At 44.8% G+C, this 27,049-nt stretch overlaps 4 protein-coding genes and 1 long non-coding RNA gene across 11 annotated transcripts; 2 read left to right on the top strand and 3 right to left on the bottom strand.

The window, feature by feature from the left end:
• Window positions 1–544: 544 nt before the first annotated feature.
• On the top strand, window positions 545–7,509 carry LOC114450043 (recoverin-like). Of its 2 annotated transcripts, none has more exons than XM_028427956.1 (5): window positions 545–738; window positions 2,303–2,478; window positions 5,081–5,564; window positions 6,711–6,822; window positions 6,897–7,509. In XM_028427956.1, the coding sequence occupies exons 3-5, from the start codon at window positions 5,184–5,186 to the stop codon at window positions 6,980–6,982; spliced, it is 579 nt and encodes a 192-aa protein (XP_028283757.1). In that variant the 5' UTR covers window positions 545–738; window positions 2,303–2,478; window positions 5,081–5,183; the 3' UTR covers window positions 6,983–7,509. The 2 variants fall into 2 exon arrangements, with proteins under 2 accessions (XP_028283757.1, XP_028283750.1); XM_028427949.1 differs by having other exon boundaries at window positions 4,089–5,564.
• Window positions 7,510–10,013: 2,504 nt separating this feature from the next.
• LOC114449141 (germ cell-specific gene 1-like protein) lies at window positions 10,014–13,018 on the bottom strand. Its single transcript, XM_028426554.1, has 7 exons — window positions 12,823–13,018; window positions 12,074–12,268; window positions 11,710–11,769; window positions 11,469–11,627; window positions 11,256–11,367; window positions 10,400–10,824; window positions 10,014–10,189 (listed from the first exon to the last, which is right to left on the bottom strand). Exons 1-7 carry the CDS (start codon window positions 13,016–13,018, stop codon window positions 10,014–10,016), a joined length of 1,323 nt encoding a protein of 440 aa, XP_028282355.1.
• Window positions 13,019–16,411: 3,393 nt separating this feature from the next.
• Window positions 16,412–24,035, bottom strand: LOC114448743 (epsin-2-like). 4 transcript variants are annotated; one of them, XM_028425887.1, is made up of 11 exons: window positions 23,960–24,035; window positions 23,316–23,461; window positions 23,136–23,242; window positions 22,605–22,760; window positions 21,982–22,110; window positions 21,698–21,818; window positions 21,435–21,610; window positions 19,767–21,288; window positions 19,533–19,679; window positions 18,946–19,110; window positions 16,412–18,483 (listed from the first exon to the last, which is right to left on the bottom strand). In XM_028425887.1, exons 3-11 carry the CDS (start codon window positions 23,202–23,204, stop codon window positions 18,041–18,043), a joined length of 2,928 nt encoding a protein of 975 aa, XP_028281688.1. In that variant the 5' UTR covers window positions 23,205–23,242; window positions 23,316–23,461; window positions 23,960–24,035; the 3' UTR covers window positions 16,412–18,040. The 4 variants fall into 4 exon arrangements, with proteins under 4 accessions (XP_028281688.1, XP_028281696.1, XP_028281703.1 ...); XM_028425895.1 differs by lacking the exon at window positions 18,946–19,110; XM_028425902.1 differs by having other exon boundaries at window positions 18,347–19,110.
• A 333-nt stretch (window positions 24,036–24,368) lies between these two features.
• necap1 (NECAP endocytosis associated 1) lies at window positions 24,369–26,879 on the top strand. Of its 3 annotated transcripts, none has more exons than XM_028427567.1 (8): window positions 24,369–24,491; window positions 25,350–25,450; window positions 25,579–25,683; window positions 25,804–25,885; window positions 26,035–26,143; window positions 26,227–26,374; window positions 26,544–26,637; window positions 26,741–26,879. In XM_028427567.1, exons 1-8 carry the CDS (start codon window positions 24,397–24,399, stop codon window positions 26,793–26,795), a joined length of 789 nt encoding a protein of 262 aa, XP_028283368.1. In that variant the 5' UTR covers window positions 24,369–24,396; the 3' UTR covers window positions 26,796–26,879. The 3 variants fall into 3 exon arrangements, with proteins under 3 accessions (XP_028283368.1, XP_028283373.1, XP_028283361.1); XM_028427572.1 differs by having other exon boundaries at window positions 24,393–24,491; window positions 25,579–25,680; XM_028427560.1 differs by having other exon boundaries at window positions 24,393–24,491; window positions 25,579–25,885.
• LOC114452619 (uncharacterized) lies at window positions 24,846–26,928 on the bottom strand. The gene is made up of 4 exons (XR_003672295.1): window positions 26,828–26,928; window positions 25,750–26,645; window positions 25,539–25,661; window positions 24,846–25,431 (listed from the first exon to the last, which is right to left on the bottom strand). It is a non-coding gene; the product is annotated as an uncharacterized LOC114452619 (long non-coding RNA).
• Window positions 26,929–27,049: the final 121 nt, after the last annotated feature.

The following is a 27,049-nucleotide window of genomic DNA, read 5'->3' as shown; positions in this document are numbered from 1 at the left end:
AGTCTTAAACATTTCAGCTGTATGTGTTGGTCTGTTACACACTAGTTTTATTTTATGACTTTTATTCTTCATGTTCAATAAAGACTTCCATTTTTAAAGCGCATGTGATTTTATTTCACTTTTAATTTATATCATTTAAAATCCGGCCATATATTTAAGTGTAAAATGTAATGTTGACAGAAGATGATACAGAACATTGAGTGTGTGGAGCACAGAAGCCAAAACATCACTTTGAAGGTTCAACAGTGTTTCTCATGTAAATAACCTACACTGACCTCTAGTGGTGAGTATCGGGAATTACAATGAAAAGGCACAAAAAAATGATTAAAAAGTAAAAAAAACATATTTTTCATGAGAGCCAGAGCAAGAAAACTTTAACTCCTTCCTCACGGTAACCCCTTCAGAGGCTCTGCGGCTCAGACAGCACAGGCCAGGCTATATTTTCTCCCACCAGAAGGTAAACATCTTCCCTTTTTTCGGCACAAGCTGAGCCATGAACTTCCTGATCTAATTCGCCTCCCACTTTCTAGTAGCGACGCCCACACCTAGAAGTAATGGATGACTTCCTGTGGGATTACCAGGGACAGTTTATTAAAATTAAATTCAGCATGTTATTTCTGGATGGGGGTTTACCTCGAAAGCGGAAGCTTCTTCTAGCGGTTAAATAAACAGCTCAGCACGTACAGCAAACCCCCTGAGAACGTGAGGATTCCCCTGAAGGCGGCCACAGTACAGCAGGTAAGTAATGGGATTAAGAGGACGGGCTGGATGTGCTCGCCAGCAGGTAAAGAGAACATGAGAGTCCATCAAAACAGAGTTAACGGGCAGTGACAGAGAGTCCCCTTCTAAGAGGTGTTAATCTATGTTTGCCTCCTCCGGCTGCTCTGACCTCCCCCTGCTCCGTCCAACAGTCTCCACCATTAAGGGTGCGTGGATTAAACTTGATTTGTTTAGGGAATACAGTGAGGTCAATAAGTATTTGATCACCCTGTGATTTTGCAAGTTCTCCTACTTAGAAAACATGGAGGGGTCTAGAATTTTCAGCATAGGTGCATTTCCACTGTGAGAGAGAGAATCTTATAATTAAAATCCGGAAATCACTTTGTATGATTTTTTAACTATTTATTTATAAATAATAAGTATTTGATCACTTGCTGATCAGCCAGATTTCTGATCCTCAAAGACCTGTTATTGTGCTTTTCAATAGTCCAGCTACACTCTGCTCATGATTCTAATTAGCAGCACCTGTTAGCAACATGGGCAAAACCAGAGAGCCATCAAAAGACACAAGAGACAAAATTGTAGACCTTCACAAAGCTGGAAAGGGCTACGGGGCAATTGCCAAGCAGCTTGGTGAAAAAAGAACAACTGTTGGAGCAATTGTCCGAAAATGGAAGAAGCTAAACATGACTGTCAAAGTCCCTCGGACTGGGGCCCCACGGAAGATCTCTCCTCGTGGGGTCTCAACGATGCTAAGAATGGTGAATAATCAGCCAAGAAGTACACGGGAGGAGCTGGTCAATGTCTTGAAGAGAGCTGGGACCACCGGTTCCAAGGCTGCTATCAGTAATACACTAAGACCTCATGGTTTGAAATCATGCATGCATCACGGAAGGTTCCCCTGCTTAGGTCAGCCCATGTCCAGGCCTATCTGAAGTTTGCCCATGACCGTTTGGATGATCCAGAGGAGTCATGGGAGGAAGTCCTGTGGTCAGATGAGACCAAAATAGAACAATTTTGGTCATCCGCCATGTTTGGAGGAAGAAGAATGATGAGTACCATCCCAAGAACACCATCCCTGCTGTGAAGCATGGGGGTGGTAGCATCATGCTCTGGGGGTGTTTTTCTGCACATGGGACAGGGCGACTGCACTGTATTAAGGAGAGGATGAACAGGGCCATGTATTACAAGCTATTGGGCAAAAACCTCCTTCCCTCAGTCAGAGCATTAAAGGTGGGTCGAGGCATGACAGTGACCCAAAGCACATGGCCAGGATAACCAAGCAGTGGCTCTGTAAGAAGCATATCTGGCGTGGCCTAGCCAGTCTCCAGACCTAAACCCAATACAAAATCTTTGTAGGTAGGAGAACTTGCAAAATCACAGGGTGATCAAATACTTATTGACCTCACTGTATATCAGTCGAGGTCGGGCCAAAGCACACCGATGCTACCCTCAGCTGAACGCTAGTTTTCCACTCTCTTTATGGACTCTCTGTCTGCTTTGTTGCTGCCAAATCCTCCTCACGTTGCCAAATAAACACGCCTTTACTGCTCCTCTCCGTCTCCTCTGTCTTCCAAACCAGGCTGGGGGGTTAAAGGTGAGGTCATGAGAGGTAATGGTTTGTCTCAAGAGCCAAGGGACAAAAACCGCTAATCCAATAAATCCAGACTCTCCAGTGTCTGTAAGAGCCTGAGGGGGAAAATCCTCGCTCTAAAAGCGGCGGTGCAACAAATGTGCTTCAATGGGAGACGCCAAAAGGTCAGTGCTGGATAACAGGCCACAAATATCCCAGAAAAACACATCAAATGGTTTCGATAGTTAGTGCTGCTGTAGTCAAACAATCACTGTAACTGCTCACATTTGACTTTGGCTAGTGCTAGTGCTCCAAGTGTGTTTATTTCCTGTGTTGTCCTACATGCTAAACAAGATTCTAAAACCTCTGCTACTAAAGCTAGCTCAGATTAGCCCCTGCTAATGCTAGCTAGTATCTGCATGCTTTACTTTGGGTGCTTCCATTGTGTACTTCTATATACAACTTCCACAGTCGTCAGATTTTGACAACTAATATGCTAAGTTAATGCTAATAGCTACATTTTGAGGTACTGACTCAGAGACTGCTGAATAAACTGGCCTCTCTGACAGTTCAGTGAAGACTTTTCTCATAAATAATGTAACATAAAAGATAAATGGCTAAAGTAGCCAGCAGAGTTTGTTACATAAATCAGACTGTACATAAAAATCAAGTCGTGGTTATTTCACCTGTAAGGCGATGGCGGTGCACTGTGTCTTTTAAGGTCGCTCTGGCACAGCTCTGTGAGGCCTCAGGGGCCAGATGGCAAAGTCCAAATCACCTACAGAGCCTCGGGGCTAACAGGGCCAAAGAGGGAGGCTGGGTGCTGAAGTCTGGCCTCAGCACGCCAGCACCGGAATTAAGTTGTTTTATTTAATACACAGGAGAGATCAGCAGGTTTGCCAAGAGGGCTTAATGAACGAGGGTCTGGGTTTGGAATAGAATAGAATAGAATAGAACAGAAGTACTTCATTCATCCCAAGCTTGGAAATGTCGCTATTGCAGCAGCAATATTCAAAAATGTCCCATGCTACCACATCAAGAGAGGATTTTTTGAAATTTCCTTTCTGTTATTATTATTATTATGATTCTAGAATCGTACAGAACAAAGACTAAGTGTCAGTGTAGGTGCTGGGACTGACATGGCTGATGTTCGGACTGTCTCACTGCAGAACAGATGGTCTCGCAGCAGTCAACACTCACTTAAGCGCATTTGAACCCCCCCCCCCCCCCCCCCCCGAATGCAGCGGGGCTACTGGCTGGATTTACACAGGCTAATTCTTGGCCTGTAGTCTTGGGAACACTTTTACTTGATCAGGTTTATTTTTAGGGCAGATGAAACCTCCTCCAGGCCTCCAGCGTGCCTGCATTCAGGCCGCTCAGTCAGCTGACTTGTTAGCTCAGGCAGGATATCGAGAGATTAAGTCTGACCTTTGACCCTGGTTTTATTTTTACTGTATAACACTGATATTTTAATTAGAACTGAATGAGACGTTAACCTGCTCCATGTCCAGAACGACACGGATCCAGACTCTCAGCCCGGCTCGGGTTCATTGACGACGGGCTGAGCTCATGAGGAGAGGGACCATCCGGCTTGTTGTCATCACTCAGTTCTAATGCTTGTTAAACTGCGAAGATGCAGAAAATAAAACTCTATTTACATATTGAATGAATATTTACATTTGATGTTTTTTTATGTTTTTGTTGCTATTTCCAGTTAAATACAGCTATTACAGCTATGTTTGGAAACAGGCTTGAAATTTAAGCTGTTGTTGAGTCGTGATGTTTATGTCTGCAGTGCGCCACAACACCTTATAAATGATCACATATATATTCCCTCATATGGGCACCACGCTGTGGCTCCACCTTCACGGTGATCCCATTTAATTGACTTATCTCAGCGGGTGGAGGCTGATTTTCTCTGCAGCTCACAGACTGATCAACTCTGTTTGATCTGAACTCCTCAGCTGATCGCACAGGTAAGAGACGAACACCATCACAACACAACATCTCACCTGAAGACAAGTTACAGACACCGAGAACGACTGTTTGACTTGTTTGGATAATCCATTAGAGGCATCACATTTAATTTGAATTCTTTTTTTTGCTGTTTTTGAAGGGTGTGTGTGTAAATATGTGTATTTATCACATTTGTTTCCTGAGTTTGGAACAACATGTGTGATGTAACCTGAAGAAAAGTTCATTTTCATAGAATTTATGGTAACATTCAGCTGTTTTATGCTAATTTAACCATCAAAGTATGAAGTACGGAGCTTAGAATGGACATTTATTTTAAATTAAATTCAAATTTTGAATCAATGAAAGACTTTTTATTGGATTATTTTGTCATGGCTGTCAGATATTAATGCTAAATTTCAATTAAAAATGAAATATTTAATACTATAGTCTCATTTGCATTCTCCTAATGTCTGCTAATGATTAAATAATCTGCTGAAAACTAGACCAGATTGGGAAGTGGAGCGTAAAATGTCTGAAACTCACTATACACTAAACTTGGCTGAATTCACAGAAATCTCTCTTCACCGTGATTGGTTGCTTTTTTGTGTATATATAAATATATATATATATATATCGTTAGCCTTAGCTTTGACTTTGACCCTCGGCTGTGACACCTTTCACTGGTATTACGGATGGCTGATTTGCATAATGAGCTCACCGAGCGGCTTCTACTCTTTTCAGAGCTCTTCTGCTGTGGGCTGAATTGCAGGCTCTGACCTGGATTCTGAACCCGTTACCTCAGGAATAGCTTGTTTGTTTACCACTGTCCAGGCTGTGGAGGAGGCAACTCCCCTGAAGGCTGAAGTTGTGAGGAGCCGAGGCCCACAAATACACACTCTGATAAAGCCCTAAAGCATCCGCGACTCCACCAGCAATGGGAAACAGCAAGAGTGGCGCCGTTTCCAAGGAGATCCTGGAGGACCTGAAGCTCAACACAAAGTTCTCAGAGACTGAGATCGTCCAGTGGTATGAAAACTTCAAAAGGCAGTGTCCAACAGGCCGCATCACGAAAGAGGAGTTTCAGACCATCTACTCCAAGTTCTTTCCAGACAGCGATGCCAACACGTATGCTCAACATGTCTTCCGCTCCTTTGACACAAATGATGACGGCACGCTGGACTTCAAGGAGTACATCGTCGCTCTGCACCTAACGTCAACAGGAAAGACCACCAGGAAGCTAGAATGGGCCTTCTCACTGTTTGACGTGGACAAGAATGGATACATCACCAAGTCAGAGGTCCAAGAAATCTGCACGGTGAGTTTCAGAGAAAGACGATTGACAGAAAACAACCAGGCCTGGTGGGTTCCGCCTCCAGGTGTTCGGGTTTAGAAACTTCTGTCTCTACAAACAACAGTATCATCTGCATAGAAGTGGAAAACAGTATCATCTGTATAAAGGTTTACATCAGGCTTTACATGCTGCTTCAGAACTGGTTTAAATTGAGATGTTGATGAAAAGAGAGAGGGACGAATTGATCAATTTATAGATGTTAAAAAAGCTAGAGGAGGAGCAGTAATATTTATGAACTCTGGAGGAACCTTAATCTATAATATTAAGCTCACCTAGTATGTGAAGACAAGATGCTTTAATTTAATATAAAATAACCTGTTATTATAATCTGTAATTCACAGTGTGTTAAAGTAGATTATATTTTATATTTCCAGCTCTATGTACAACTCAAATTAATCATGACTGTGTGTGTGTCAAGGCCTTAGCCTCCCTGGATAAGTCCTTAGTTAAATCTGATAAACGGGTTAAATTCAGACTGAAGCCGGCAGAGAGCTCTACGGTGAGGAAAGGAAGCTAAATATAGAAAATGAAGGTTACACAAGGAATATTTTAGAAGTCTTCTTTAACAAATTGGCCTCAAGTGACATATGAGAGAATACTCTATATTCAATTAGTAAATATAGATGATTGTATCATCTGCATATGGGATGATTCGATGGTTTTGTTTCGGTCCAAAACGCAGTGTAGCCATGTCGAAAATGAACTCCTGGCAAATCTGTCGCAGTTCGATGGATGTTTACACACAGCTTTTTGTACGTGACCCAGTTAACCTGTGAACCCTGTGAACCTGGAAGTATGACGTCACTAGCCGGATTCACTAGCCTCATTTGCGTTCAGACCTTGGCCAGATTTGCAAATCCAGTTGAAATCAATCTGGCTTTACCTGGATTTGTTCCGTTTAGATTGAGAAAAAAAAAAAAAACAGTCCGGGACACGGGCCGAATCCCGCTCTCAGCCGGATTGATTACATAAGTCTGATAGGGATCTAAGAGCATCTGATATTAGTCTGCTGGTGCCCCACTGTCAAAGGACGTCAGAGGTGTACTAAACTCCCCCTGCAGGTGTCTTGTAGCACAAACAGAAATAACATGTGTTTTTCTCACCTAACAGGCTATTTTCAAGTTGATTCCAAAAGATGAACTGGCCGGTCTGTCAGAGGATGAAAACACAGCGGAGAAGAGGGCAAATAAACTCTGGAAGTTCTTTGATAAGGGCGACAATGGTGAGGAGAGTCATATTTATTTTTAGGTTGTTGTCATTTCAATAATCTAATCAGGTCTTTCTGTCTCTCTCCAGAACGCGTTGCAGAAGGAGAGTTCATCCAGGGAGTGTTGGAGAACGAGGAAGCTCTTCGTTTGATTCAGTATCAGCCTTTAAAATAACGTCCCTCTCTCGCTGATCCTCTGTATCTCTGTCTCATCCCTGTCTTTTTCCACTGTACCCTCCATTCTGCTAATGACACCTGATGGCACCTTTTACTCTAAGTGATCACACATCAACAAGTGTGACGTTAATGCCCCATTACTCCAAATTAAACACCCACCATCCAGAATCTGCAGGCGTGCAGTCTGAGCCGTGCGAGGTTCAGGACACGAATGAGGGGAGGCCGCCCCGAGATTACCAGAGACTGCAGTTACCATAGCAACCCTTTGTATTTTCAAGTGCTAGTTTACTGTCGGTCTGCCACAAACAGCCGTGTTCTTTCAGAAATCCAACCGAATGAAGCACATTTAGATGACAAAACGTCTGTTTAAGCACCTTGAGCACACACTTTATTATGATCCAATGTCATCTGCATCCATGTGTGTGTGTGTGTGTCTGTCTGCTAAAAGCAGCCAACGTCGTTAGATGTGTGTATCATGCAGTGTTTCCTTTTTAATCCTAGGCCAACACGTAGCGCATGGTGTAGCTGTGCAGTGGGTGTCCTGTATTCCTGTTCGTGTCTTTTACTGTCTTGTTGCTCAAACATCTTTGATGTTAGTTATAAAAAAAAACATAGATTTGTTCATGTACAATGACACTGTGCTGTTCCTGAATTTTCCTTTACAATAAATTCCATAAATCAAAACAATGACATTGTAATATAATTGACAGCTATCCGAAAAATCCCTTCCTCAATGTAGAGGTAGTTTTTTAAAAATAATATCAAATGGTTGATGCAGATAAACTACGCTAGTTCTTCTTGTTTTGTCTTATCCTCATCTTCTATTGTTTGCATAAATTCTTTGCCACATAAGTCAAAAACGATCTCAAACTGTATCGAATGTTCATGTTTTGATTTAGCTTAAACAGGATGATTCAAACCCAGCTACTAGAATGCAACACAGTCTAAACCTACATTTAACATTATGGCCAAAAGGAGTGTGAGTAACGATGCACATAAGATAAAAGATGAAAAAACACACTCACAAAGGGAAGGACTGGTCAATAAATACACTGAGGTGAAAGATATGAGGGCGGAGAAGACAATCACAAAGACAGGAGGTGGATGCAAAGTGTGAGGAAGTAGTATTTTCAAAATAAGATGAGAAACAAGGAAAAAACCAGCTCTGGAGTTCATAAAGTTTCAAACTGGATCCACATGGAGAGACTCAGGTCTGCGTGTAAACCCTTCATAGTGTCCTCATTAACGACACCCAGCCCGTGTGCTTAACCTACTTTTCTTTGCACCAAACTGCTCCCAGGTTAATCTCTATCCGTCTGAAACTAAAAACAGAGAAATTACATTTTGAAAAACGTATCTGCAGCATAATCCTAGGATCCCTGAGAACGCCTCTGATTAGAAACTGTTTCTAAAAAAAAAGTACACAGGCTGCCTCCGGTACAGCCACTGTGTGATTAATAAATGAACTTAACCCTTCACTGTCCACATTCGGACATTCTGTTGTGTAACAGTTGTACAATCCATCCTCTTTAATTTACATTTTTAATTACAGTCCACTCAGGCACCCCCCCCCCCCCCCCCCCCCCCCCACTGTCAGCTTTATCTCTGCCTCACTGCCTCTTGTTAAGTCAGTCCTGCTCCCTTATTCCTCTGACTGGGGAGATTATTGACATAATCTGCTGTGCAGCATTTGAAAGCATCTGTCTTTAACATCCAAATCTCTCTGTTGCTGTAATCTGTGATCCTCGCTTTTCCCAGTCTTTCCTAGATGTTCTCTATCTGTACATGCTGGATTGTCACGCATCCATGCCAGGTGAGCACAAATTACAGCCGAGCTCTGGAGGCATCATCTGATCAAAAAGGCATACATAAGATACGACTTATATAGAAATTTCCCATTTCCCATTTGTTCATGATATTTTTTTAAGTAACTCATCTTTAAAATACAGTAAGGGTTAAAGGCATGTGCGGTTGACAGATGTGCATCTCTTGGCCACCTTGGCTCCACCCCTGCCCCACCTCTTTGCCCATTTTGGGAGTTATTTTGGGATCAGCAGCTGCCAAGATGGTGACCAGATCCACCCAAAAAACAGGAACATTAGTCATTCAAATGAATGAAACACTCAGAAACTTCAGATCAATAAAACTGATGATAGGAAGCACCGCAACCAATGTGATTTGTGTTTATTTATCACCTTACTGGAGGGTCGGGATTCATGCAAACACAGTGAAAACAAAAAAAAAGATATAAATGTAAGCTTCATCCCTGAAGAAGAGGTCAGTGTGTAAGGCTGGATTTACATCAACAGGTCGTTCTAGTTTTCACTTGGTGTCCAGAAACCAAACCTGAAATAGGTTATCAATATTTCCTGATAAATGCATTAACAGAGAAAACACACACACGGTTTGATCTTCCTGCAATACTGTGTAGAAGAAGAGAATAGGAAGCATACAAGAAATCCAGATATGACCCTATTATATGCCCCACAGCCACAATAACACCACCAGGAGAACCCAGGGGTCCAATTTATCCTCTTTTAGCCACATTGTTTTGGTTGTGCGTCCCACTGCTCACTAAACCGCCAAAATAGAAGTGTCGTTTATTGGACTTATGTTCCCCAGGTGTCCAGAAAGATACATGTTATGACTGTAATAATGTACAGCAGATTATTCTGCCCCCTAGTGGTCATGGTACCAGTCCCATTCAATGTCCATAAGCAGGCTTTCAATATATTCTGGTAGTGTTGTGTTAAGTCTGCATAGCATCACATTAGCCACAGCTCATTGCCATGAAGTGAACATACATGCTGACTTCTTTTAAATCAGCGACGTCGAACACAACCTGCAGAAGCAGCCATTTTGTAATTAAAAGACAAGCTGTCATGTTCTGGTTCGACATCCAGATGTCCACCACTGGGAAGCACCGTTACCGTTCACACCTCGACGGCTGCAAGCCGTCAGAGGTTTCATCAAAGACCTAAACGTGATCCCGCCGGGATCTTTGTGTCGACGTTCTGTCCCTCAAAGTCTTAGCAGAGTGAGTCCTCTCTCTCCTCCTGCAGAGCGTAATCTATCTCATCCATCTCTCGTTCACAGTCCTCACATCCTTCGGCACCACATCCCTCCACCACCACCATCCCATGAGGGTCCACCAGCCTTCCACCTCTCACTCCTCCAACTGCCCCCACCCCTCCAACTCCTGCCCCTCCAATTCCAGCTCCATTTCCTCCAACTCCTGCCATGGCTGCCATTCCTCCAACTCCTCCCATGGCGGCCATTCCTCCAACTCCTCCCATGGCTGCCATTCCTCCAACTCCACTCATGGCTTGCATTCCACTAACTCCACCTATTGCTCCCATTCCAACATCCCCACCAATAGCTGCCAATCCACCCATTCCACCCATGGCTTGCATACTACCCATTCCACCCATGGCTTGCATACCTCCAACTCCACCCATGGCTTGCATACCTCCAACTCCACCCATGGCCGCCATTCCCCCCATTCCCATTCCCATGCCTCCAACTCCAATTCCTCCTCCTCCAATGAGCAGCGCTCCTCCAGCGCCACATGCAAGAGGTCCCACGGCTGGCCCCACACCTCTAGGCCACAGCGGGTCAATCAGAGTCCCCTGCTGGCCAAGCTGAATCAGCTGACTGACGGAGTAAACCCCTCCACCTCCGGCTCGAACAACCTCCTCATAGGAGGGAGCGCTGGTAGCGGCTCGGGCCTCCTCCAGCCTCACCCGGGCCCTGTGCTTCATCTCGATGATGGTCTTGGTGTAGGAGTTCAGTGTGGCCACAGCGGCAGCCATGCAACAACTGAATGAGAGCCATGCCATGCTGGGGGGGAGGAAAAAAATGTGTTGTCAAAGAACATGCCAAAACAATCAGTAACTAACGAGAGAGTAGCATTGAACAAGGAAGTACTTATACTATCCAATGTGTAGAAGATGGAAGAGAAGTTTGAAAAACTTCATGCCTTTTTTGGATTTACATGGAAAGCCTAAGGCAGAGAAAGCACATCTTTCCATCTTCTCATGTGCATAGTGAAAAGCCTAAGGTGTGGAGAGCATTCTCTCACATTTAGACACTTATACCTGGAAAGCCTTAGGCAGAGAGCTCAACTTGTCATCCTGAACTTCCTACGTTTTCAAATGCATACACGGAAAGTCTAAGGCAAGGAGAGTGGCAGCCTATTCCTGAATGTGGAATGTGGAACTTGAATGGGATTTTTGAAACATCTGACTATTTTTGTCGTATTTGAAACTTACGCAAAAGACCATCCGTAGTCCCAAGTTTGAGGCCTCCAGTCTTTAGGCCCGATGCTCACGGTCATCTGAAACACTGTAGTGTACATCATGTGAGCCACCATCCCCATCATACCTGGGAAAGGAAGGACACAGGATGTTAAAAAAAGAAAGAAAGTAAAATGTACTGCAGGGATGAAGAACTGTGAAACAAATGTTATAAGACAGTGAGCAAACCTGAGAGGACGGTGCACATGGCGGCGAAGGCGTTGATCTTGAGGGCGTTCATCTCCCTCTTGGCACAGAGGCACAGCACTTCCACACACATCAGCAGGAAGCCCATGGCCAGAAGGCCGATGTACATGAACTCACTGATGACCGACAGCCACAGCACACCTGGAGGGGGACAGAGATTTTTTATTTTAATTCCTGTAAGCAGCTGGTTTCTGCTTGAAGGTTCTGCTGATGCTGCGCTGACCTTGCGTCTCTCCTGGTGTCAGCTCAATGAAGCTGCGACACTTTTCCTCCTGATCCTCACCTGAAAGCAAGAGACCTGAGGTTTAAAAATGTGGAGGTAGGATGCTTGTCTTATAGCCATCATTTCATGAAGAGTGGAATAAATAATCTCTGCTGAGAATTTACACTCATTATAAATCCTGAAAAATAACAGAGAGCTGCTTTAAGCCCACCGGCTCATCTTCCTATGCGAGGATGAATTTAAAGTCAAACTTAGGGCTGAAAATCTGCTTTGAAATGCTGACTATCAACCAATCACAGTCACAATCTTTCACTGGAAGGACACAGGCCCGGTGATTACTCTTAAAGCTTGTAGTTCCACCAACCTTCATTGTGCCTCTCACAGGAGAGCCAGAAGCCGGTGTGGAAGTATCTCAGCATGTACTTGTCCTCGCCCGTCTCCCAGATGTAGTGGACGGCGTTGGCCATCTGTTTTCTCTTTATGCTGGCCAGCTCCTCCTTCTGCGTCGGAGACAGCGTCACGTTGGTCGGTGGGTTCTTGGGGTCCGTAGTGGGGGCCTCTGAATACAGACAGACAGAGAATATTTGTTGTTATGTGTGACATAAATCCGGAAATGATGCTTGTAACACAATCCAGCCCTGGAACACGGCTCTTGACTTGTTATCTGTGAAGCTCCATGCAGTGAAAATTGAATCTTACATGGAAACAAATGAGCTTAACGCAGAGCGATAGGAGAGCGGGTTACAGAGTCCAGATAACATGCAGCTGCAGACACAAAGTGCTGAGATTAGCAACAAAGCCGGGATTATCAAAATCTCTGCCAACCAAGTGTAATATACTTCGACCCAAGAACAGAAAACATATTAAATATTCTGAATAAAAATATATATTTTAAATAAAAGGTATGTGTAGCATTGGTTCTACCAAATGTGGCTGTAGAGGCTTCTTCCTGGTTCGCTGTGACATCATCAGGAAGCTGAGCAGCACCTGTCTGTACATGTCTCAGTGCTTCTGGCACATTTTGCATGTTGCAGTGAAGTTTAGTTGTTAATTTCTATTAAATATAAATCAGCTTCAGGTGATTCCAGGCTGAGCTGAGGAGTTCATCCTCACCTGTGGTGTACGGCTGGCTGTTGTTCTGCCCGCAGTTTTTCATCTTGACCGGTGACAGGCAGAGCGGCTTCACCACCTTGTGAGTCCCCTCACACCAGTAGGACGTGCAGAAGGCCGAGACAGACAGGGTGAGGGCCAGAGAGGTGAGGGACAGGGACAGCAGGGAGCGGTTACGTCTGGACATTTTCTCCAGCATGGTGGCGTTTGGTGTGCTTCAGGCTCCGGGTGCTGCAGGAGCAGCCTCAGAGAAGTGTCAACACAGGGATGTAAGCTCGCAGGGATGGAGAATGAGAATGGCTCACAGAGAAAGAGGGGATTAAAGATGTTTGAGAAGTGGGGCAAAGGTCAGAGGGGAAGATGAAAAGTGGAAGGAGGGCGGAGTTTGAGGAATGATGAGGTCAGAGGACAGTGCAGCGCAGAAAGATGAAGAGCTGGGCTTTAATCTCTTCCAGTGAGAAACAAAGAGGAGGAGACAGATGTGCAGGCCAGAGGTTGCAGGAGGGACTCCGGCTCTCCTCCTGCTGCAGTGTCACTCGCAGAAAGTCAGCATGACGAAGAAACTTAAAGCTGATCAGGAGCTTTAAGTTTAGGGCCTTTGTTTCTCCTGGATGTGGCATGAGACTCCATGTTTCTGCCGCCTCATTTCTGCCCTCCGGTCGGTCACGTCTTCCCTCTGGGATGAAGATAAACGCCCAAATCTTATCCTGCGGATTTTGCAACTAATCGCTCCTGTTCTCAGTACACATGCCAACCTGTTCCTCCACCTTCTCCGGGAAGGATTGACGGAGTGATTAGTCCCGTATCTCAGGCCTACCTCTGGGCCTGGTAATCTGTGTTAATCTTGCTGGGTTAGGTGGATGAGATTACTGACTCTCATGTTGTCTGGCTGACCACCTAAGAGGAGACAAACATCTGGATTAACAGAAACAGTTGTGTCATGCCTCAGCGCCTCCGCTGCAGACCTTCACCCTGGGAGGTTGGAGGTCGTGTTGCAACATTTCTATGTCTCAGTACGCTTATTTTTACTCAGCTGGGTTTAAGAAAGATCCGTTTTTGTCTTATGCAAACATTTCCCACCTGCAAGAAATGTTTCTGCTATTTTATCGGGCTTGAATGGCAGATTTTACATGCACTTTTTTCTTTTTTAATATGATAAAGAAGGTGTTTTACTTTGTTTTTGGAGAGGTTTAGGGATTAAAACGGCTTGGTTAGATTCCTGAAAATGTGATTTATGACTTGGTTACCATGGTAACAACTCCCAAACTGCCCACAGTATGGTTCCCTACTGTAACTCTGTCTCGGCATCTATTTCTGACTCTTAAACGCCTATATTCTACACTTTTACTCTACATAATTTAAGAAAGATGACCTTCTGTTCTGTCTGTGGCATCAGAAAAGGCATGTCCACACACACACACACACACGGCATCGTTTTAATCAAGTCATTGTTGTCATAACTCTTAGTGCCGTGATCGAGCCGGAACTGCAGTTTAATTTAGTCCATCAAATCATCTGATGGTGTGAAGCTATAATCCATACAGCAGAGTGCTGATTTGTACTGCACATGTGCAGACACACCTGTCTGTGTTATCAATATGTAAGCCACAGATTAAATAGTCCACACATTTATAAATATGTGAACATACAGTAAGAATCTGAACATATTCTGCACCTAAAGCCTCAGAGTGTAAAAGTTGATCACGTCCTCTGTGTGTCGCCTCGATATGCTGAGATTAATCTTTCCGTCTCCGCTCGTGATTTTGACACAAATAAAGAGAAAAGCATCAGACTCACCATGTTTTCGTGGACCCCAGCAGACGACTTCTTCCTGCACCTGTCCTCGAGCACGTATTCAGCTTCCTCCACCTTTGCTCTGCGCTGCCTCGTCAGTCCCGGCTCCGTCTTGGGTGAGTTTCCATCATAAACTCACCCAGATTTCCCTCTAATCCTCCAAACTCCATCTGTTACTTTCTCTCCTCTTTGCTCCCTATACTGTGTCTATTCCACAGCTTTCCCTCCTCCTCCTCCTCTTCCTCCTCCTCTTCCTCCTTCCTCATCATAACCCCTGACCTTTGCTCCTATACTGATTAATTTGACAGTGTGATATGGAACAGCTTGGGGGTGAGATGAGTGTGACAGTGCTGTGATCTCATGCTGCTCCTTAAACCTCGACCCTTCTTAACACAAACCCAGTACAGCTGTGTGATTCTGAGCACTGGAAGGATGTTTAATGTGATGGATGCTTAAGCTCTTTGCCGTCACAATAAACACATCTGTAGGTTTGTGGCCTAAACAAACAAGCTTTAGAGATCATCCACCATTTTCAAGAAGAACTTCATCTAAGAAGTTCCACAATATCAGTGGAGACTGCAGACAAAGCCTGGAAGGCAAGGAGCCTCCTGTCATGGAAGGCTGGTCACAATCCATGACAACAAAGTCCAAGCTGACGGCTCTATGGGTCCTCAAACTCAAACTCAAATCGAAAGACAATAAACCTAACAGATTTCTGCAGTTGTTTCTGACCATGGATGAGACTTGAGTTGGCTGCAGGTCATTGTCCTTCCCCATTTACACCTGGTGTTCCTCAAGGTTCAGCCTTGGATCCTCTACCTCCTACCTCTCTGTCACAATGTCCAAACACATGTCCACAGCTATACTGATGACACCCAGCTTTACCTCTCCACCAAACCTTGACCTCCATCCACTCCAGCAAAAATTTAAAAAATAATCAGACAGCTTCTATCAGCTTCACAGCTTTCTACTTTCCATCATTAGCAGCACAACAGCAGTCAGTAAACAGGGCACCAAAGGACAATCCAAACAGGGGGCAGGTGACGGCTGTTGGTAGGTTCACACGTTTACAAGGGCCGACTACGCTTAGTATACAAAAGGTTAAAATAAACAAATACAATTTAAAGCAGCAACATCAACAGAAAAACGTGTTTAAAACTGTGATAACTGAGACTGGGACTTGAACTGTGTTGTGAAACTACACTGCTGTAAATAAGAAGTCAGGATTATGCAAGCGGACTTGCTTGTGTTAAAAAAAAAAAAAGGACTGATCGGACCACTGGGTCCTAATGTGACACTAACTGTCAAATTCCCAATCCCCCCGTCTGTTTTTAGACTCTAAGCCCTCGTTCGATGAATGGAGAGATTCGGATCCGGCTCTGCTGTCAATCCTTCGTTTCCCCATCATCTCAGCAAATTCTGTTATGGCCTAATCCGAATCCACTCCCATTAGCTTTCATAATTAATTATTGTATTTAATATTTTAACTGTTGGACACCAGATGTGTTCATGTTTACTTAAAGGTTAACTGTAAGTTTGCGACCTTAAATTCTACAAAACAATCAGCAAGGACACTTTTAAATGGATCAATCTTCATCTTTTAACCGTCTGATTCCAATATAAGAGTTTCAGAGTCACAGTGGCTGGGATGTGTCTAATGTATTTGGTTTTGTGTCCCTCTTGTGGTGACAGTTTGTTAATACAAGCAGTAAGAAAAATAATTCAGTGTTAAATAAAACAATAAAATCATAAATAAAAAAAAACACAGGAAGTGTCTCTTAGTGTATCATTTTATTCCTCAAATGTACTGTATACTGTCACAGTTTACAACACAGCTTTTGAATTTAAATACACAGCAAAATAAATTCGTTTCATACAAAATTAATCTGAGAAATAACCGCTCCTCGTCATTCTGACGCCTAAAGTCTCACTCCATATTTTTTTTTTTTTAAACCAACATTTAGAAGGACACATACAGGTCCACACAACACAAAGAATGCTACCAACTCAGAACTCGGTCATCGGCCCTGCCTGCGCACAGTGCGACTATTCATTCACAGATGTTTACACAACTCAGAAACTACGATTAATCCCAGTTTTCAGCCTGTCGGTGGAGCTTCATGGATCGAAAGGGACAGAGCAGCCTTGTGTTTACCTTTCATATAGACGTGTGTGTGTGTTGAAATGACTAAATGACTAAATTAGGGGCTAACGCACACACGCACACACACACTATAAGAGGATCTGCTCAGACAGCATGCACATTAAAAGAAGTTGATATGTTTGAATTCGGTTTTTCCACACGGTCTCCCTTTGTTGTCGATGACGAAGCAAACACAGAAGACATGTTTAAAATCACACACACACAACAGAAAAAGCCACCATTGGTTACTGAGATGATTCAAGAACGACCAATCAGATTTAAAGAAGCCAATAGCATTCGATCAATACCATCAGGACCACCAGCCCGAAAAATAACAAACATGAACCTGAATGTGCCTGCGCTGGAGGCCATTGCTGCATCAATAATTAATCCAAGCAATAAATTAATCAATAAATAGTTATTCATGATTGTAACACTCTGATATACAGTATATTATCTGTAATTACTTCCACTATTTACATCAGCACAATATATACTGCACACTCAGTGCGTGCATACAGGTCACACACACACACACACACACACAGTCCACCTTGTACAAACACATGCACACTCACTGAAGTGTTACAGACTCATACAGACAATACACACACACACACAGGTGCTGTTTCTCCGACTTGTGCATGAAAAAGCGGTCCAATAAATGTGTTTCATTGTTCACTTTGTTCATATCTGTATTAAGCTGGACATGCTTAACGTATGGATTAAATAGGTCAGGTAAGTTTGTAGGGTTTCATGTAAAGAGTAACAGGGAGTCCTGCATGTTTTTGCCCTTAATGTTGAATGTGTTCATTTTCTAATGTTTAACAGGAGCAGCCACCTATCTAAAAATCATACGGTCACATTTTTGGACTGCCGTCTATTGTAAAAGATGCATGTCAGGACTCTTCTAGGTGGTTTTCGAGGAACGTCCTCATGCATGAAACTGTTCAGGACAACAAATTGCAGAAGAAGGAACACAGCCATGCCACATAAGATCAGTCAGCATGTTGGCAGATGATTTTTCCAGCTGTGGATGAGCTATAAGTACACAGCTTGAAGCCTAGATGGGGGCTAAGATGCTGACAAGCGTCTTCATTTTCTTGGCTGCAATGGAGATGATTCACATCCTGACTTGACATGCGCTTTCAGAGGGTGGTGTAAAAAAGTCGACCACTGCTGGTGAGGACATACTGTATTTGGAACACTAGAGGGCCAAAACATGCAAAACTCCTGTGCATAAGTTGATTTGAAAATCTATAAATGAGAGTGAGTTCACATCTTTCAGAACAGGAATGGATTGTTGTTTTTGTTTATTGCCTCATCCAACATGCTCCCTAAGAGGACTCCACCCCCAGCCTGTGGAGTGAAACCCACTGCTGCTGGGTTATTCCCTCCTAAGGAACTGGACTGAGCCATTCCTGTTCCTAATAAGAGGGAGCCGGGGTATCCGGACTGCACCATTCCTGTTCCACCACAGGGGGTGTTCATACTAACACCCATTAGAGAACTCCCTGTGACAGAAACAGGCACTGCCAGATCGTGTGATGGTGGCTGAAATAGAGGAGTTTCACTTGAAGGAGTGGCTGTTCCAAAAGTAGAAGATGGTGCACCGTGTAAGGGTGTGAGCGTTGGACCAAAAGGATTGCAGTAAGGGGCCGACGTCGCCATAAAAGCCCCTGATCTTACCATAGGCCCAATGTGCATGCCCCCGGCTTTGAACGCGCCTGGGAAAATGAGGAAGAGTGACAGGGGGATGTAGGGACGAGGGGAAGGGAGGGATGAGCAGTTCGAAGTATTCCAGCAAAGAGAAAATGCACCAGAGCAGAGCAGAGAGAGGGGTGAGGAGAGTTACACATCTGCTGGTAAATATACACTATACAGGCTAACTCACACACGCATCACAACATCTATACACTACAGCGAGACACAGGGGAGGGAGGGCTGGGCAAAACACAAACCTACTCATAAATATTTGTCAGTCACACTGTCTCCACCCCTCTCTGGACTTCAGCTGAACAGCAGTTGAATGCATTAAAACATCACCGCGGAGAATGTTTAGCATCTCAGTGATCTGTCAGTCAAGGTTGGTCATGCATCCTCATGAGTCAGATGCACCATAAATATTTCCAACACGAAGCGTCTGTCAAACACGTTCGCCCAGAGTGAGGCATTTTTTCCGTCCTTACCGATGGCTTGTGTTTGGGCGGCGAGCGTGCTGGGGAGGGGGCGCTGTCTGGGTTTGGGGTTGGACGAAAACAGATCGTCCAAGTCAACCAGCGACGCCCCCGCCGAGCCCAAGAATGAAGCAGTCTTTCTGTACATCTCCTCCTCCCCCCACACTGTTCGCTTTCCTGAAATGAAATAAAGGTCCCATTCTACTCTAAAAGGTGTTTTCTTTTGAGGGGAGGGAGGGGCAGGTCAGAGAGGAAGAGGAAGAGAAAGCAAAGCGGAAGAGAGGGTTAATTGATTAAGATTGTTAGCAGACAGCTGAGTGATGGGAGGATGGAGGTGAAATGGAGGAAATATGGCACAAGAAAAGCTTTTCGTCACCAGGACACAGCACACGGTTTAGTTTTAGGGTCACCACCATCAGCTGGATTAGACTGATTAAAATCCTGCATGCTTTTTAGTGGACTACTCAGAGCGACGATTTTAGATTTTATCAGAGTGGAGCATTGTATGGCCGAGTATGAAGCTGACAATGAGGGCTTGTTCATATGAATAATGAATGGTTAACACCACAGACTGTATGTTTTCAAAGTGTTAAGTGTACCTGTGCCGTCTCCGTTTGTGCTGCTTGGTGCACCCCAGGGATCATTGCTTTTAGATGCTCCATCTCCAAATGGGTCACTAGACGGGGAGGAGTCTGAGGGAGGAGCAGGCGTTCCCCAAGCATCATCTGTACTGAGTGGAGCTGAGGCTAAGGCATGAGACATTAAGTAAATTAAAACATTTTTAGAGAAAAGAAAGAGGTGTCATTGTGGTAATACTTTTGTGGCAAACTGACCTGGGGCTCCCCAGGGGTCATTGTCTGGTTTGGATGTATCCCCGAATGGATCAGAACTGTCAATAGGTGAGGAAGCATCATCTCCCCAAAGATCTGCACCCTTTGTCTCCTGTGTAGCAGATGGTGCCCCCCAGGGGTCAGCACTACCTTGGGGTGAGCTCACTAGAGGGGCGTCAAAAGGATCTGAAGCTTCAACTTTTGGTGGGCTGGATGGCACTGCGAAAGGGTCCTCTTTAGGTGGCGTAGTTGGTGCACCAAAGGGATCATCTTGAGCAGGTTTAGATGCAGAGAATGGATCTTCTTTAGGTGGTGTAGTTGGTGCACCAAAGGGGTCATCTTGAGAAGGTTTAGATGTGGAGAATGGATCTTCTTTAGGTGGCGTAGTTGGTGCACCAAAGGGGTCATCTTGAGCAGGTTTAGATGCAGAGAATGGATCTTCTTTAGGTGGTGTAGTTGGTGCACCAAAGGGGTCATCTTGAGCAGGTTTAGATGTAGAGAATGGATATTCTTTAGGTGGTGTAGTTGGTGCACCAAAGGGGTCATCTTGAGAAGGTTTAGATGTGGAGAATGGATCTTCTTTAGGTGGTGTAGTTGGTGCAGCAAAGGGGTCATCTTGAGCAGGTTTAGATGTGAAGAAAGGAACTTCTTTAGGTGGTGTAGTTGGCGCTACAAAAGGATCTTCCTCTGGTGGTTTGGATGTTGTAGAGAAAGGATCTTCTTTAGGTGGTGTAGTGGGAGCAGTGAAGGGGTCGTCTTTAGATGATGGTTGGGCAAAAGGGTCTTCTTTAGGGGGTGATGATGCTGGAGCAGTAAAAGGGTCGTCTTTTGGGGCATTGAAAGGATCGTTTTTCGAGGTGCTGAAGGGATCATCTTTTGGGGTGTTGAAGGGATCATCTTTGGCGTTGAAGGGATCGTCCTTGGCATTGAAGGGATCGTCCTTTGGGGTGTTGAAAGGATCGTCTTTCGGGGTGTTAAAGGGATCGTCTTTCGGGGTGTTGAAGGGATCGTCCTTCGGGGTGTTGAAGGGATCGTCTTTCGGAGCATTAAATGGATCATCTTTAGGTGTATTAAATGGATCATTGTCAGAAGAACTGAAGGGATCTGGTTTATCTTTAGGAGCAGCAAACGGATCCTCTGTGTCTTTGGGTGCGGTGAATGGGTCGTCTTTTGATGCACTAAATGGATCAGGTCCATCCTTTGGTGCTGCAAATGGGTCTTCTCCATTCTTTGGTGCTGCAAATGGATCCCCTTCAGGTTTGTCGGCGACAAATGGATCTTCTTCCGTTTTCGTGGGAGCCCCCCAGGCATCATCGTTACCTGCTACGTCAGCTGTGTCCGGCCTTGAGGGTGTACCCCATGGATCTGTGGCCTTTTTAGGTTCTTTGGGGGCTCCCCATGGGTCCGGTTTCACTTCTTCCTCCTCCTTCTTCTCCTCTGCTTTCTCTTCCTTCCAAGCATTACCTTTGACATAATCGCCTTTGCCTGCATCCTCCCATTTCAGCTCGTCTTCACTCATGTTAGCCTAGAATATTAAAAATGGCACTTTGTGAACACAGAGACCAACTGCAGGTTTCCTTTGGTGACCCAAGAGTGTAACATCACTCCAGAATATACAGTGTACATTAACTTGGTTTCACAGTACATCCACTGTACTTGTTATAAACTCACCCTTCTCTCTACTTCTTTCTTCTCTGCTTCCTGTTTAAGGCGCTCTTCTTTGCGGGCGGCAAACGAAGCAGTCAAGTCAGCCACCGAGGGTATGTTGTCCAAAGACGGAAGCCCTGAAGCTCCAGCAACGTAGCAGGGCTTATAGTTGGGATCCTTGATTTCATCTGCAGATGAAGCTTGTTAGAGAAAAAAAAGAGATTAAATGAGACTTGTGTGAGAGAGACAGATAAACATAGACGCAAAAAAGACGAACAAGTCCTCACCTGCAGAACCTTTTGATGTCTTTTCTCTGGTCTTCAGAGCAAAGTCTCTCTCCTGCTTTAGTTTCTCATCATCTTCCATGAGAACAAGGACAACCTTGGCCTTCTCTCTTACATTTGTTCCCTGCAAAAAAACATGATTGTATTAGAGCTCATTCGGGTGTGATTATTGAGTACCGAGGGATTAAATAAGCATCACGCTGCAACAAAAGCAGCTCAATTTTGTCTAAATGTTGTTAAACTTTAGCAAATAACAGAACACCAAGAGCTTTCTGTTCTGCCGTCACCTGATCTTTGCCATCCTTTTCAACATAGCGATACTCTGTGAGGGCTTTGACGATGTAAATGTTGTCTTTCATTTTCAGAAGAACCCGATCATCACCGGTCTTCAGTATGTACTCCAGCAGTGTCAAGGACTATAATGGAAAACATGATTACAAAAACAAATGAAGAAACAAAGCAAGGCCAAATAAACTAACCAAGACATCCATATATGTATATAGGGATGTCCCGATCCGATCACGTGATCGGAAATCGGGCCCGATTACGTGATTTCAGACTCGACCTCCCGATCAGGACTCGAATATATATATTAGGACAGGGTGGCTCTGTGTCTTGTAGTGTAGGGGTATGACAGTCGCTTTTGGTGTGAGAGGTCCCGGTTCGAGACCTCGATGAGCTGCTGAAATCTTCTAGCGTGGCGCCACACACACACACACGTTTTGCTAGGATCGGATCGGGACTCGGTATCGACAGATACTCAAAATCAAATGAGGGCAAAAAAACCTGATCACCTGCACAATCCCTATATGTATATAATACAATATATCAAGGGTGAAAGAAGCAAAAGAATAAAGAAAAATGACTTTATTTTATCAAGGTCTAATCACGGACTCTACTCCCCCCTCACCTTGTGGATGTGTCTCCAGTTCTTGTCGTCTTTCAGCCGTTTCCATAGCATCGTCATGATCTCATTGCAGGCCACTGCATTATAAGTCAGGTCGGAAATGTCCGCCATCTGAGAGCTGGATGGGCCCCAGGGGTCATTGGACGTGGCCTCTCTCACCTGCACAAGAAGCAACGTCAGCATCTAAAAAAAGCTACACTAAGTAAAAGGTGTGCCAGCCAAAAAAGGTGGAGATGCCAGCTTATGAAGAGAACGCTGACAGTAGGATTTTAAAGCATTATGTCCCAACAGATCCGCATTATAACAAGGAATTGATCTGTTTTTTTTTTCCCCCCCGACTCAAAATAAAGAAACAGCTAATCCTAATTTTGGTCAGGATGCCATGTTTGTACGTATGTTTTTATTTTTAGAGAACTGATTGAACATAACCTACAGAACAGGGAAATGTACTGGTTTATGCATTATTAAACAGAAAGACGAGGAGAGCATTAGAGTTCACCTAAGGCCCTGTCACTTGAATCCACTTTCCCTTACCTTGACCTCGGCCTCAGAGTAGTTCTGGACCAGGTTCTTTAGCTGTCGGCGGAGCATAGAGGATGTCATGGTGTCCGAGGGGGAGGCGGGTAAGTAACCACTGCAATCTGGTTCAGAAAACACATGTCAACAAGCCTGCATGACATGAACATGTTTATACTAACAGACACATGCACATACCTTCAGGATAAGCGGCCTCTGTTGTACAAGTCTAATTTGTTGCTGCCTGCATACAGTTAGTGGCTCAGTGAACATTCATCCTGCTGCTCTCTCCTCCTCCTGACTGCATCGGTTTGTCTCAGGATGTCAGAAATCAGATCCTACAGCTGCAGGGACGAACCAGTGAACATAAACACACACACACAGCGTGACTGCAAAGCTGAACAACAACCGCTGTTTGAGTGAAAGCGTTTGTCTGCCACTGCGACAAACACGGATTCTCACATAGGTCGGCTAACTGTTTAGCTAAGCTACAAGCTAGTTAGCTAGCAGCATCCTTGAGCTAGTGCGAGACAATAAAACAGGAAATCTTATTTGTAATGCGACGCAAAGCTTGAACCACAGCAGCACGTACGGAACACCTGTCAGGAGTCACGCTACGTGATTCAGGACCTCGGAGAGCGACTGAAGACGGTCAGCAGCCGTCAATATGGCTACAGGCCAAATGCTAACCTAAAAGCTAGCAAACATCAAGCTGTAGCGTCCCGAAGGAAGGATTATATTCAAAGAAAACGCAGCCGCGTTCAGTCCAGAACATCAACGAGTGATCCCGAGTCAATGTGTGCGTTAAACGGATGTATTTACAGCGAAAACAAACCACTAACCATGAGCAGATATTCAGGAATCTTTGAGGAGACGACACAACGCTACGACTTCCGCTTCCGCAGTTTTCAGCACCAGCTAAGCCACGCCCCCTCACGATTTTAATATTTAAAAAAAAAAATATATATAAATATTTGATTTATTCCTCATATGAATTTCTGTATACCAGTGTGGTTCCCTTTACTATTAAATCACAGAAAATATTTTGGTTTTTCAAAAATTTAAACATTTTTAAAATTAAAAAAGAACCATTAATAACATTCCTGCTACAGCGAAATTAGTGTATAAGCTTTAGCGAATGTAGTGTGTCGGTCGTAAACCACACACTCACACACACACACACACACACACACACACACACACACACAAGCCCCCCCTTTAGAGAAGAAGCGAATAAATGAGTCACAACCACAACTCCCACATCAATAACAGGATCAAGATGGCGGCCGAGGGAGAGTACGAGTCGATCCTGTGCGTTAAACCCGATGTCAACGTTTATCGCATCCCGCCGCGAGCTTCAAACCGAGCCTACAGGTAACGGAACCACCTGCCGGCGCCGAGAAATAACGATGAAAATGTGTCGTTTGTTTCCGGTCGTTACACTTTGTGGTGATCGCTCGTCAGCGCATGCTTCTAAATCACGATGAGGGGACACTGCTGTCTTTATGCTCTGCTGCCTGCAGCCGTTATAAATATATATAAATGTATATATGTAAAGAGTATAATCAGGGGTATGATGATTCGGTTTGATGCGTGTCCTCACCGAGCTGTCAGAGATGATGATGTGACGGTTTATTTGTCATCACGCCGGGTCGATGCGGGCGATCCGCCAGGACAGTCCCACTCTGTCCTCGTTTCCACTGAGAGCTCCGTGTTTCACTCTTTTGATGGATCATGTTAGATTAAAAACTTTATTCCAAACCTGCATCCTCACTGCATGGCCGGATCGAACAATTGAGTTGGTGGGCCCCCATGGGGCCCCATTGGCCCCCCCGAATGCCTGTCACACCGTCACACAATGGAAGAAGTTACGTCCTGCTAGTGCTTCAGATTTAAGAAGTGTATTTACCTTTTTAATAGTGCGTGAAGCAGAGATTAAATAAAGATGGATGACATGACAGCTTCACAACAGTAAGGCCAAAACACCTGGTGGCTGCCTGCAATATAGGTTGTAAACCCCGCCTCCTCCATGTTAGTGGATGGGACATAGTTCCAGTTAAAAACCAAAAGTACCCCTCAAATAAATGTCTCAGTGGTTTATGGCTTCTTAGCTGGTTCCTATTGCGCTGATCTGTATTTAATTAGTTGCTGTTGACTCTGTCAGCAGCCAGTGTGAGTTTTTTTCACACTTTAATAGAGGAAGTAATTGGTATTTTAATGGAATGTCTGTAGGGCTGCTGACTGGAAGCTGGACACTCCGGACTGGTCTGGTCGAATGAGGGTCACAGCCAAGGGCAAAGTGGCGTTCATCAAACTGGAGGACAAAGTCTCAGGTGTGACATCGGCTAATTCGCTGCCTGCCAAGTAGAATGAGCTGCACTACTGTGAAAACATAACCTGTTTGAGGATGCTTGCTGTTACCTGGTCCTGTTAGCTGTTCATGTGCCCTCTCTTGCTGCAGGTGAACTGTTTGCCCAGGCACCAGTGAAGGAGTATCCCGGGGTTGCCGTGGAAACTGTCAGCGACTCCAGTCGGTACTTTGTCCTGCGGATACAGGATGACAGTGGTGAGGATTTGAATGTTACAAAAATGCATACAACTATTTTTTTAACTCCATCTTGCCCTGTCTCACTGATGCTCATGTCATCATCGTCATCATCGTCATCATCATCATCGTCACCTGTAGGCCGCAGTGCTTTCATAGGAGTCGGCTTCGGGGATCGGGGGGACGCCTTCGACTTCAACGTGGCTTTGCAGGATCATTTCAAGTAAGCAGCTCAGGTGTTTAACAGTCTGCAGCACCAGCAGGATGTGATTTCTGAGGAGAACCGCACGTTGTCCTGAAACCTGCTGAGCTGTGTCCTTTATTCCTGTATCAGTTTTGCTGATTTTGTGTGTGTGCGTTGGCCTCCTGCAGATGGGTAAAACAGGAGAATGAGCTCAGTAAAAGTGCTCAGCTGGGAGATACGGGACCGAAGCTGGACCTGGGCTTTAAGGAGGGACAGACCATCACACTGAACATAGGAGTAAGAGCCAGTTTATCCAGTGTGGACGTGCGTTTGATGATTGACGCTCGGAATGTGAATCATTTTCTTTTCTGCTGCTGCAGCAAGGTAAAAAGCGGGATAAGCCCCGCCCACAAGGTTCAGGTGGGTTCGGACTCCTCCCACCACCACCAGGAGGCAAGATAGCCCCGCCCCCTTCACCAGGCTCATCCAATCACAACATCATCCCGCAGACAGGCGGCACAGTGACAGGTAGACGGACGGAGCACATGTGAATGTCACATTTTAATTTAGTGTTCTCCGTGTTTCAGGCTGATACGAAGAGACTTCACCCACACTCCTGACCTAGTTTTAGTGGCCGTGTTAATTGGTGCCTGTTAAATGTGTGTCAGCTTTAATGAGCTCTGTTTTCGGTCTGCAGGCTGCCTGTTGGAGCTGGACAGTAGTAACTCTAACACAGTGGTTCAGACCAACCCTAGTTCAGATCTTTGGGGAGACTTCTCCGCTCCGGCAAGGTAGGCGGCTACTTTCATGTGACGTTCATGTAACAGACAAAGGAAAAAAAAATGAACAAGACCAGAATGTTGATGAATGACAGGCGTTGTTGTCCGTTTCCAGCTCTGTCCCGCCTCCGTCGCGGCCGCAGAACACCACCAACTGGATCCAGTTTTGAGTCGTCGTCTGCTGCTCCGACTTTCATCTCACCTGCATCTGTGTCCGTAGCTTCCTGTGTAATCACTCAGAGAGTAACTCCCACACACTGATCCCAAAGCAAAGAGACCCGACACACCACAGAGCTGTAGAACCATCCCACTCGGAGACAAACAAAGCATGAATGAGTTAAAGCCATCACATGATATGAGCCATTTCTGATCCTATCTTAAGGGCTACGTGTGGCATCCTGAGCAGCAGGCGTTCCTCCTGTGT

This window comes from Parambassis ranga, chromosome 2 (assembly GCF_900634625.1).
Source record: "Parambassis ranga chromosome 2, fParRan2.1, whole genome shotgun sequence".
NCBI classification, from domain to species: domain Eukaryota; kingdom Metazoa; phylum Chordata; class Actinopteri; family Ambassidae; genus Parambassis; species Parambassis ranga.
This window is presented reverse-complemented; position numbering and strand designations above follow the sequence as displayed.